Source organism: Vidua macroura, chromosome 6 (genome assembly GCF_024509145.1).
Source record: "Vidua macroura isolate BioBank_ID:100142 chromosome 6, ASM2450914v1, whole genome shotgun sequence".
NCBI classification, from domain to species: Eukaryota; Metazoa; Chordata; class Aves; order Passeriformes; family Viduidae; genus Vidua; species Vidua macroura.
In genome coordinates this window covers 23339457-23351972 of record NC_071576.1, presented here as the reverse complement: position 1 = coordinate 23351972, position 12516 = coordinate 23339457, and the positions used below count along the sequence as shown (strand labels likewise).

Genomic DNA, 12516 nt, shown 5'->3' with positions numbered 1-12516 from the left:
CTGGCAGCCAGGAGGGCCAGTGTTGTCCTGGGGTGCATCAGGCACAGCATGGCCAGCCAGGCAAGGGAGGGGGTTGTCCTGCTCTGCTCTGCACTGGGGCAGCCTCACCTCGAGTGCTGGGGGCAGTTTTGCTGCTACAATATAAGGATACAAAGCTATTACAGAGTGTCCAAAGAAGGGCAATGAAGATGGTGAGGGCCTTGAGAGGAAGCCATATGAGGAGTGGCTGAGGTAACTTGGTCACTGTTCAGCCTGCAGGAGACTGAGGTGAGACCTCACTGCAGTTAAAACTTCCTTGTGAGGAACGGCAGACACTGGTCTCCTTTGTGGTGATCAGTGACAGGACCCAAGGAAATGGCAGGAAGTTGTGTCAGGGGAGGTTTAGGTTACATATTAGGAAGAGATTCTTCATCCAGAGGGTGACTGAGACTGGATTAGGCTCCGTGGGGAAATGATTACAGGACCAGGCCTGCCAGAGTTCAAGAAGCATTTGGACAATGCTCTCAGGTACATGTGACTCTTGGGGCTATCCTGTGTGGGGCCAGGAGCAGGACTCAATGATCCTTGTGGGTCCCTTCCAACTCAGGACATCCTATAATACAATAAACTCCACTGATCAGTCCCAGCTTACAGTGTGAACAGTGGAACTATTCATAGTGTAAAAACTCAATTTTAAAGACTATGATTTTTACTTGCAGCTGCCACCAGATGTTTGAAATGTTTGTAAGGTTGAAGGCAGTCTTGGTACAAAGCATGTGCCTTCCCAGCGTGGGAAACAGACAAGAGAAGCCTTCTTTCATACATCTCTGCTTTCCCATTATTGCCTCCTCCACTGTTCAATGATTCCTCCCCCAGGTGCTGGATTCAGATAAGCCCTTGAAGTGGAAAGAAATGACACTACTGTGTGGGAGAAGCAGAAGTCCCAGTGGGTGTCATCCAGAGGGTACTGGTTCCACAACCCTAGTTGTCTTCCTGACTCACCCAATAGCTCTATACAGATGTATAATGACACAAGAGAAAGGTCTGACATTAGTGAAATTTTGCAGATGAAAATTTGTGGGTGAGAAGGACTGCTATTCCCCTAACATTCACCTTAGGTTGGCCATTGGTCCTATTGTAGCTACTCACCTCAAAATGCTCTTTGTAGTAAATGATACCACACAGGGGCCCACCAACACAAGCATAGCACTCATGCATATCTCTAAACCACAAAATAAAAGGGATAATGAAGATCTGCTATTTCCCTACCACTGCCTGGCTTGAGGCCTTGAAGTGGGACCTTATGTTAAGACAGATAGATACTGAATCTGAAGAACAGAGCCAGTCACAGGCTGAGGATGTGCTGGTCATCTACCAACAAGTCTCTACAGAGCTCCCAGAAGCTCTCACCAAAGGGAGAATTTCTATTCCACCTTCTTCTACCTTCTTGTCAGTGACACTGATGATTGTGCCCTTTTCCCTTGAAGTTTCATCTTAAGGTTTCCATAAATATCTTTCTTGATCATTCACTCCTTGTCAGGTGGGTGAACTGAGAGAATCCTCCTTCTTTATGTGGGAGCAGAGAAAGATTTTCCACTGCAGTTTCTCATTTGGCATGAAGCTCCAGCTCCTTCAGCTTCTTCTCAGTGGCTCAGTACAAGGGCTCCCAACTATTCCCACACTGTAGACCTCCTGCAGACATGCCTTGGCAGCCCCTCATGGTCCAGGCAGCATCAAATTCCCTGTCTAATCTTCTGTGTCCTTCTCTTGGCACCATAAGTCTTGCCCCACAGGCTACAATGTGGTGCCATCTTTGTCACCTATTCAGTGCACAAAACTTGACAGATTAGGTTTTTTCAGTAGGAACCAAGATCCAGCCTTTCTGCCTACACAGCCAAAATGCATCAAGATCACCTTTGTACCCTTCTGTCAACAAGAGCCCCTTTGCTAACTTCCTAACACTGACAGAAGTTCTGAGGTACTGACAGACTTCTAAAGAGCCAGGACAACTCTGGAGGTGACAGACAGCCCTTTGCACCCATTCCCTAATGGGAACTGGAAAATCAGTAGCTTTCGCCAATACATTACACCTTCTCCCCGGAAGCAGGTCTAGGAAGCCAAGAGCAACACGGTGTATGGGCTGGAATCTCTCCAGCTCCTAGCAGTTTCTCTGATCTAAAGACCACACTGCAGCAATACCAGCCTGCCTCCAAAACAGACAGCTGCAAAGAAACTTTTGCTCTTGCTTAGGTCCTGCATGGAGCAAATCCAACCTCACCCCAGAATGCCTGTGTATGTCTAGTGCAGTGAGTCCCAAGGAGAAAGGGGTCCACCTAGTGCAGTCAGAGCAGTACTGCCAGAACCGCGGGCAGAGCACATCACACATGCGAGCTTCACAGCAACGCTGCAAGTGACACTGGTGGGCACCAAAGCCCCATCCTCTGCATAGTCCCTTGGAGCGAGGGACAGGCCCTCTGCAAGGGGCAGCACCCCACGTGGACACCACTTGCTCCATCTACTGCATCGGTACAGAGCAAGTGAAGGCAAGTGGAAGCTGGCTAGGTTGAACAGACATGGCACATCTACACTTAGCAAGAACAGCAATCCAAGATGAAGCCTGCATGTTTACAGAGGCTGAAGGCTGGCTTTAGTCCAGGGAAGAAAAGCCTTGGTAGCTGCTGGCTTGTTACCTCTCCAGCACTACTGCTGCACTTCTATTTCCCATAAAAGATCTCAAAAGAGGCTTGACCTAGGTCAGTCTATGTGTAATGGATCAAGAATGGATCTTCCTGGTTCAGAAAGCAACTCCTCTGACCTACTTATAGCTATCCCAGCTGAAAGAAATTGATTTTATCTAATGTATTCTACCTACACAAGCTTTAAGGTCTTACACTTTTCAAAGGCAATTCTGGCTGACACTACCTTCAAGATTTGGGAGCATAAAGGTAGGGTTAAAACACCCTGAAGGGTTTTAGAAAAATCTTTTAACCACATTCTTTTAGTCCCTTTTACAAAATGTGACAGCTCTTTCTGATACCAACATAACTAGGCAGAGGTTTTTTGCTACAGGAAATAAAAAGGGCTAAACTGAAAGAGCCATTGATCCACATTCTATCCATGTGCATCCCCATGTGACAGATCATATACAAGCTCCTGTAACATCTGCTGATGCAACTGAAACTAGCTGGCTATCAGCTCTGAGCACTAGAAATAAATAGGCAAAACAGTGCTGAACATAGGACCTACCAAATAGTTTAAAAAGGCTTTTAGGAAGCTTAACAAAAAATGCCTGTGGCATGGCCTTGAAAAGCTCACAGTTTGCCACAGGCGGTTCCCTTGAGACCAAAGTCATGCAGTGCTCCCACACTCACGTGAAAGATTCAAGTCTTAAACAATTTGGTTATGATCAGCTAAAACACAGAAGAGGGAACAAAAATAGCTTCCCCATCCCTCCTTTCATTGAGAAGCAGGTGAATCACTGACTTAAAAGACATCTAGTGGCAGATTAAAAAACTTTAGAAAATGACTAATCAAAAGCATGTTATTCTAGAAACTTCTAGACTTCCCATTCCATGGGAGTCTTAGAAAGGAGTGGAGCTATTCCAGTCTTTCATCAAACTATGCACGTTAGACAGAGATAAAATGGTAAACAAAGTTATGGAAAAGCTTCCCAGAAAACTGTAAGTCAAAAGGACTTGTGAACTCTTAGGCAGTACTCCTGCTCTCCTCTGTCTATCACCTTAACCTCCCTTCCTGCTGGCAAGAGCAGGCAGCAACCACACTACGAAACCTGAGAGTCCATATGACCTAAAATTCCAAGTCAGGTTTAAATAGCACTGGAGCATAGAGAGCTGTGTATTACATATATATATATACACACAAGGTTTTTCTTCTTTTTATATATAAGAGACACAAGTTATTAATTCTTCCTACCTCTTTTTTTTTTTTTTTTTTTGGTTTCACTTACTCTGAACAAGTAAAAACCATAATCCCAGGAACTTACAGCAAAGTCACCATAGGTTCCTGGGACCAAGAAAATCCTGTTCAGCAAGAAAAAAGAAAAGTATCTGGAAAAGCCCACTGTAAGGTGGGCAGTGGAGTGTCAGCAGTACATGTGAGAAAGACTTCAAGTCCCATTTGCTTGGAAGATAAGGAATAAGCAACACTAGCCTGAAAGAACCTAGATTCTACCCACATGTAAATGCACAAGCAGTACCAATCAATCTCATAGACTTTTTTTAGTAAGACCTTTCAATAAACACACACACATATATATACAGCCTTCTCTTGCAGAGACAGTTAAGTAGTTCCACAATCAGGACAGGACAGGCCAGTCAGCACCACCTGGCCAGTGGTTCACAAGGCGTTGAAGATGCTCCTGTGTGCATGCTCATGGTTACTTCATCGTTTCTGAAGGGAAGGCCAATATGTCTTGGAGACAGGCTCAGTGCAAACACACACACAGCTGCAGTATTGTGTAACAGCTGTGTCACAGGTTAAGGGAGATAAGAGGGAGCAGCACGGAAAAGAACAAACATAAACTCTCTGGAGACTGCCAAAAGTATCTGCAAACATTGTCTATCCATGGTAAGTCCAGTCAGAATTTGACAGAGAAGGAAGTCCCACATGAGCAACCCTTCTCTGCCTGGGGGTTGCTCACCACCTGGAAGGAACTTCGGATCAGCTCTTGGCTGAAATCCACCATGGATCCTTTCACAAAGGCCAGGCTGTCCACATCCACAACCACACGGGCACCACCTTGTTCAAACACCCTGTAAAAAAAAGCAGCATGTTAAACCATTACCTATGCCAAAGACCTTACAGCGAAGCAGAACCTCAGCATATTCCTTATCTCACAGGCTTCTTCCCTTCCATGCAAGATACTATCATGTTATGCATACCCCTCCTTCCATTTTTGCCAAGAACAGTAACACCTGACCACCAAAACATCCCTTTGTCCTTGCCTGTCATCAGGATTGATAACTGTGTCCAAGGAAAACTTGTACTGGAAGCCAGAGCAGCCACCTCCTTCAACTTGCAGCCTGAGAAACTCTGATCCTTCTGCAATCTCCAGCAGCCTCTGCAAATAAATAAGAGGAAGAGGATTAAAAGGCCTGCTGAACAAACTAGTGAACACTCAAATGTCTCCTCTGCGTGACGGCAGGGCAGGCAGTGCGGAAACCCTCGCAGAGACACCAGACCCCTCCCAGAGTCCCCACCTTCACGCAGCTCTCGCTGAGGAAGATCTGTCCTTCGCTGGGGCCGCTCTCCGTCGGGCCCGGCTCGGACAAGGACGACGCCCAGCGCAGCAGGGAGCCTGCTGGGCGGGCAGGGCCGGCCGGGGGCCTCGGCAGCGCTCGGCCGGGGCACGGTGAAGCGGAGCACCGGCTGTCTCGGGAAGAAAGGAGAGGGGGCGCCTCAGAGGGGTCCGCGTCGCCGGAGTGGGCGGCGGGCCCGGCCCTTGCAGCCACCACCCCCTGCCGCGCAGCGGGGACGTTCTGTGCCCCCGAGGGAGGGTCCAAGGGGCCGAGTGCCCAAGGGAACGGTACCTCGTCCGGCCGCCCAGCGCCAACGTCCACGACCACCGCAGGGCCGCCGGCGCCGCCATGCCAGCCCAGCCCCGCCCCGCCGCCATGGCGGAAGTGCGGCCGCGGCGGGCGGGAGCGGCCGCGCCCACAGCGGGGCGTCACCGGGGCGGCGGCGGCGGCGGTGCCCCTTCGCGGGCAGTGCTCGAACGCGTTACAGGCGCTCAAGGACACGAAACTGCTGTTCGCTCTTCAGGGTGTTTGCAGCCATAAAGCAGTGAAGAGTAATAAAATAAGCAGCGAGCGCTGTCCGTCCGCGCATGCTTGTCCTGCATTAGCCGCAAAGATATACTGAGCAGAATCCAGAGAAGGCTCAAGGTGCCGTTGCAGGGGAGTTGGGTAGGCTGAAGAGCAAACACGGGGCCAGGGATGAGGGGTTTCAGGATTTCTCCCTGATTCCGGCTTTTCTGGTTTGCTCTCCTTTATCAGGTGGAGGCCAGTCTTCCCTCGTTCGAGCGCTTGGCTGTGCTCAGCTGCCGGTTGTGCTCAGCCTCACACCCACACCGTCCCTCGCCTCCCACCGCAGCAAGGGTGGGAGGAGGCCCCGGCCCCCGAGGGCTCACCCGACTCCAGGCAGGCCCCTACGGCCACTCGGGGCACGTTGCCCTCCCACGGTGGTTTAAGCTCCTCATGATCGTTGGCCGTGTGACAGTGGCCTGGCCGGTCGATCACGGATGAGCTCGAGGTTAAAAGAATCTTTATCTCTTTGTTCCTCATGTGCTTCTGGGGGAGGAATCCTGTTCCTCAGCTCTAGCCAGGCCTGTGGAGAGTCATACAGTGACTGTGTCAAAGACTGGTGGAAGAAAACCTGTCATCCCAGCAGGAGGGGATGATTTACCCTCAGAGGACTTCAGGAACTTGTCACAGTTTGCTTTCTCACCATCCTGCTCCAAGCAAAGTGATTCTTCTGTAACCACGGGCTTTTGCTTTTTGTTCCACCCTGAGCACGTAAAGACTGGTTTGAGCTGCCTAATTTTGCCTACTCTTGGGTTAGCTTTAATGATGCTAGGATAAAGCCAGGAAAGTACCACAGGCAAGGTCCCAGCAGGAGTGGTACTAATGCAGGCACCTGCAATAGTTGATGAATCCTCATCAGGCACATCGGAGCACTGAATATTTAAATAAAAACATATGGGGGTGTTTTTCGATTATTATCAATGTGGCATCCCAAAAAGCTGACAATTTTGGAGGTGGGAATGAAAACCTCCTAGGAGAAAAGATGAGGAGGGATCATGGCTGATTTCTTTCCATATTGCATTAGCTTTCTTTCTCACTCCTGTAGGGTGTATTAGATTGATCTTGCTGCATTTCTCCATGTTGTGGCTATATTCACTGTGAACACCTTTTGGAGAATGGATGTAGCCCCAAAAACAGACACGTACTTTGGAGTTGCCTTCATTTTTACTGTGTTAAAGTGACAGAAAGGTGTTAAGTGACAGAAGTGTGGCAAGCAGCTTCAAGGGTCTTTGAGACATTGCTGAAATGATTACTGCAGACTGAAAGAATGAAGAAAAGGCCAGCTAGCGTCACTCACAGTTAATATAATTAATAATCTGCTGTGCTGAGGAGAGACTCATGTTCTGGGGACAACTTTTTGGTGTGACAAGGGGAGGTGGGGGTAACTAAGGAGAGCAGCTATTCCTTGCATCTCTTATCACTGGCCATTTTTTCCTTCAGTCAGCTATGGGGTACAGGGATGGTTGGTCCCTTTTTTTTCCATGGAGTTATAGTCTAGTTTTTCTTCCTTCTTGGGTTCTGATTTTGTAGGCCATCTTGTTTCTGATAGGTAGACATAATCTGTTTTTAAGTTTGTGTTTTGATTTTCTGTTTTTATTCTGGTTTGTGGTGTCTTGGTTTGGGGAGTTCCTTTAGCTCTCTTTAAGCACTGTATTGAAGATATTTATCTGAGAGTTGAATTTTCTAGATATTTTGCTCATTTCTCCTTTGCAATATGATGCTAAAATCATCTTGTATCTATTTTGAAGGGAAATGAAACTTGTTTCAGTGCTTCAGCAACTGGTGATAATAAAACCTCTGGCATGATGTTGAATGCAAGAGTGGATGTGATGAATTTAAATGTGAATTCTGACGATCTGTAGCAAAAGGTGCATGTTCTGGCTGAAAGTTAAATTGATTAGTCTCTGTATGTGGATTTTCTTGAGAACCTGCCTGTTTTCACTGACACTGTAGTGCCTGCAAGCGCATCTGTTTACTGAGCTGCAAGTGCTGTGCTGTTAGAGGGATTTGGATTAATCAGGTGTCGATAGCTGATGAAGTGGAACTTCAGGCTTTTTCCTCGTGTAATAGAGTTGGTTGAACTACAAAAATTAACAAATCCAGTATCAGTCTTGCTGGAGAGAATTTGCTAGCTTTCTTAGCCTTTTCCACTGGTGTTTCTGCACTGCAGCATAAGCTCCCCGTGATGTTGGTAATCGGAAAGGACCTCCATCCGCAAAATAATGAGATCAGCCTGAAGTTGATTTGAATCTTTCTTAAGCAATTTTTGGCTCCAAGGGAACCTGGAGGCTTATGCCTGTTATCAGATGTCATAGGGGGCATGTGCCTAAAATCAAGGTCTGTTTGGCCCAAGACGCTTGTGCTGCCCTGGGGAATTTAAGCTTTAGTAATGCTATTGCAAAACTGACACCATAGTAATGTATGATATCAGCTAAAAGCCTTGGGCAGAAGGTTTCTGATTCTTTCTTCTGTAAAGGCCTTGGCTGTAGATTTACAGACTTAGACTTATTAGGCTTTTTACTACCCCAGTTTGGGGTGTGGAGAGGGAAGATGTTAATTTTGATCCTGGATGCAATGATTTTTAGTTCAAAGCCTTTGAAATATGTGTTGACTTCTAAGTACATAGTCACTGCCATTGTGTAAAAGCATCTGTGAAGCAAAGAGACATGGTGAGTTGTTTCACAGGGAGGCATCCTGATTTAATGGACTGTGGAATTTGTTCCCAAGCAAATTCCAAGCACTGCTTATCCTGTGAATGTGTGACGGCACTTTATGGTGTTGCTCTGACTTGACTGCAGTTCTGTTACCAGCAGTCAGATAGGCAGCTTTGTTTACCATCTGTAAGACTTGAAGGATGTGGATAAGGGAAGCCTTTTGAAGGGCATGCTTTCCATGTGCAAGGAAAAGCCTTTATCTGGGTCAGTTATAAAGTGTGCTAGGTAGTGTTAAATACATTGCTTAGTCTCAGCAGGGTTTTTTTTGAGGGTGGTTTGTTGTTTGTTTGTTTGTTTTTATAGGGATTTGGTAAGCATCCTGTTATGCATGTGTCTGGAAACTGAATGCTTAGCTGAAATCAAAAAAAAAAAGAGCCCCACACCTTTCTGATGTGACACACTTTGCAGAGGGCCTGAGCAAAGCGTGGGGTGCCACCTCTGAGTCACTTGGCTGTGCAGCTGCAGCTGAGCAGGCAGACACCTCACTGGGACAGAGGTCTGAAGTGGGCACGCTGTGTCAGCTCTGCCATGTTCCTACCAAATCATCACTCACGTGCCTCTCTACTGTGTTCTGACATGATCCCAGAAAGGCTAAAATTTGCTACCATATGAAATTGGTGAAAAGTTGTAAACTTCAGCTTGGGTCAAATGCTTTCTGAAGCATCATCTGGTTTGCCTTGACATCCACAGCACAAAGCAGGGAGTCTCTGGCAATTCACGAGTTTGAGAAACAGAACTCACGTGTGTGTGCTCTGTGAAAGGTGGCAGCCATGCCAGGTACTCAGCAGATGTAACTCTTGGCGCTCATGTTACACAAACAGCTTTCAACATGCAGAACACGAGCTATGGGACATGTATGAACAAGGCCATGGACAAGTCTACTACAGCAACTTTGTGGGCGTTATGTTTTATCCCCTTTTCACTAGGGGCAGCAAAAGAGCTTCCCGGCCCATGGCACTGCCTGTATCTGAGTCTGTCCTCCGGCTGCTGCCTTTGACACTGACTGTGCCAGGACAGCCCGGGAGTGGGGATGTCCAGTAGCAGCGCTTTTGGAGACGGTGTCCGTCTGTCTGTCCAAGGGCTGTAGTTCCAGCACACCACCACCATTCCCGGGCTGTCCTGTCGTCCCTGTCACGACAGCGCTCCCACCGCCCCTTTCCCGGCTGCAACCTTGCCCTCGGCCACGGGGGCGGGCGGTCCCTCCCCCCGGCCACCCCCGGGAGCGCGCGGTGGCTCCGGCCCGGCCCCGCGGGCGGGGCCCGCCCCAGCTGACCGGCGGGCGGGGCCGCCGCGCTCATGTGACACCGCCGAACCACCACTGCCGCCGCCGCCGCCGCCGTGCCCGCTGCCGCGCCCGCTACCGCCATGGTGCCGTCCCCGCTCGCCCTGCTCCTGGCGCTGGGCGCCGCCGCCACCGCCCTGGCCGAGCCCCTCCGCTTCGTTGACTGCGGTGAGTGGCTCCGGCCCGCGGCCGCGGGGCAGCGGGAGGAGAGAGGCAGGCGGAGACGGCCCGGTAATCCCGACTCTTCTTTGCAGGTTCCATAGACGGCAGCATCCAGGAGGTGAACGTGAGCCCCTGCCCCACTCAGCCCTGCCTGCTCCACAAGGGGACATCCTACAGCATCAACGTCACCTTCGCCAGCAGTAAGGAGCACATCCCCAGCGGGAGTGGGCAGGGGCAGGTGGTCCCCTCTGTGTCCCACTGCTGGGAGGGGAGAAGGGCGGCTGGAGAAGGATCTGGGTGGGAGGAAGAGTGTCCCTTAGTTGTGTTCTTGTAGCCTCTGGGGTATGTGAAGGTGATGTGTGGTATACCTGTGTTCTCTGTGTTTTGCAGAGATCGAGAGCCAGGGCAGTAAAGCAAAAGTGTACGGGGAGATGCTGCACGTGGACATACCCTTCCCTATTCCTGAGCCTGATGGATGCAAGTCCGGGATCCAGTGCCCCATTCAGAAGGGCCATTCCTACAGCTACCTGAATAAACTCCCTGTGAAGAGCGAGTACCCCAGTGTAAGTATGCAGGCAGCTGGTCAGCTTCTCAGTTACTGCCTCTACTGGAGTAGTCTCATCACCTGCCTTTAAGGGAAGACAGCTTGTTCTGTTCTGGTGAGACAGAGTAGACTCCATAGACAGTCTGGTGTTCTTTTTGCTGTATGACTCTAGTTTCAAGTTCCCACTTTGGGACAGGCCCAGCAAAGGAAGCAGCCTAGCTCAACTGCTGGCAAGTGGCTTCAGCCACTCCAGTATCTTCCTGCGCCGTGCTTCCCACCAGAGCCTGCTGCATGCAGCTGAATGCTCCCAGACTGAGTGTGCTTGACTCTGGAGTGCAGTTCAGCTAGGGATGCTGCAGGATGTTTTCACTCTACTTTTACCGGGAGTGGGAATTTGAGTGCAGCATGTGGAGGTCTCCTCTGTCATGTAACTGGGAGCTCTCCATCCACAGATGGTGCTCCAGGAATCAGTGCATGAGCGTGGTCCACCTACTGCACACAAGGGCAAGGTCCCAGCTCTGTCCTCTTTGTGCGGAACTCCCAGGACCTCCTTGTTCCACACAAATGATAACTTTTCTCCCCATACCCTTGCCTTATAAGATTTTCTGAATGTTCTTATTTCCCTCTACTTCTCTCTCTTTCAGATTAAACTGATTGTGAAGTGGGAGCTGGTAGATGACCAGGACCAGATGTTGTTCTGCTGGAAGATACCAGTGCAGATTACTAGCTGAGGAGCTCTGCCATTAGTAGGGCTTAGGGAAGGGAAAACCAGAAACAACACAGGCCAAATTCTTTTATATAATAAACATTTCTTACTGCTTTCTTCAGAGCTCTGCAGCCTCTGAGCAGCCAGCACTGTGTTCCTTGCAAGATCAGCCCCTGGCAGAGTGCTCTTACTGTGTTTAGGTGACACCCCTGGGGTGTTCTCCTAGCAGCTCAAAGGGCAGCAGTGTCTGCTGCAGGAGTGACTGAGCATCATCCTCCAGCCAATCTGTGGAGGCACTTTATCTGTTAGACTTGGAGCTGTCTGTCCTCACAAAGGAATTTCTCAGTGATGAACCTGGCTATTGTCTGAGCTGCTACCTGGTAACCCTTCAGTGCCTCTTCTGGAATGCCGGCTGCATCCACCCTCCTGTGTTTCTCCTGCTCTGTTGTGATCGGGATGCCCCTGGGACCTGCATTTGCTATCCATGCAGCTGAAGCAGAGGGAAGGAGAGGAGTCTTTCCCTGAGCTGACAGCCTGCTATGTCCTGGGCTTCTGCTCAAGCCAGCAGGACTCCAGCTGGGAAAACTCCTGTTTTGTGGATGCAAAGCCAAATGGTGTTCAGTGTCTCTGCAGGGATGATTCTTTCTCTAACCAATGGTTTGCACTACTACTAACTTGGAGCTGCTGCAAGCTCCTGAATCTCTTTTTATAACTCTCCTTTTAATAAAGGCTAGACAAATTCTGCTTGTGTTGTATTCTGTGAGTGAAGAGGATCAGGAGGAAAAGCAGAGTGGCCCAGGCACCCAGAGTGGCTGGGATTCAGCTGGTCGTACTTCTTAGCTGAAGGCATGAATAGAGGTGGTATGCTGGCCTAAGTGTGGGTGTCCTGGAAGCAGCCAAACATCTCTGCTGCTGGTATCCAGCTGGCAATGCTGGCTGTGCTTCTGCCTTGCTAGTCCTATGCAGGCTTGAAATTGTGCAAAGGCTCCCTGAAGAGATGGTAGCATAGAACATAGCCTTGCTTGCTGCAGCATAGGCAAAGATCTTCATACTGAGGGCTCTGGGGCTGGAGAAACAACTCCCAGACCCACTAGAGAGCTCTTACCAACTGCAGTAACCTATACTTGCTCACGTGGGAACTGCAGCCCTGTTGTGTGAGAACAAGGCAGAGTGTGAACAGCTACAACTTCTGTGCTGTCTGCAGGGACTGGAGTTGGTCCACCAACTCCAGCTGCTACTGGTGCTGGGCTGGGGATTTGGCCTGGCAAAGCTCTCTACTCTGGTTTGGGAACAGGAGGAGGCCATGT

At 49.4% G+C, this 12516-nt stretch overlaps 2 protein-coding genes across 2 annotated transcripts; one reads left to right on the top strand and one right to left on the bottom strand.

Moving 5' to 3' along the window:
- Positions 1-4202: 4202 nt before the first annotated feature.
- ISCA2 (iron-sulfur cluster assembly 2) lies at positions 4203-5630 on the bottom strand. The gene is made up of 4 exons (XM_053981415.1): positions 5529-5630; positions 5199-5367; positions 4944-5059; positions 4203-4751 (listed from the first exon to the last, which is right to left on the bottom strand). The coding sequence occupies exons 1-4, from the start codon at positions 5612-5614 to the stop codon at positions 4577-4579; spliced, it is 546 nt and encodes a 181-aa protein (XP_053837390.1). The 5' UTR covers positions 5615-5630; the 3' UTR covers positions 4203-4576.
- A 4190-nt stretch (positions 5631-9820) lies between these two features.
- NPC2 (NPC intracellular cholesterol transporter 2) lies at positions 9821-11953 on the top strand. The gene is made up of 4 exons (XM_053980401.1): positions 9821-9965; positions 10052-10159; positions 10350-10522; positions 11148-11953. Exons 1-4 carry the CDS (start codon positions 9881-9883, stop codon positions 11232-11234), a joined length of 453 nt encoding a protein of 150 aa, XP_053836376.1. The 5' UTR covers positions 9821-9880; the 3' UTR covers positions 11235-11953.
- Positions 11954-12516: the final 563 nt, after the last annotated feature.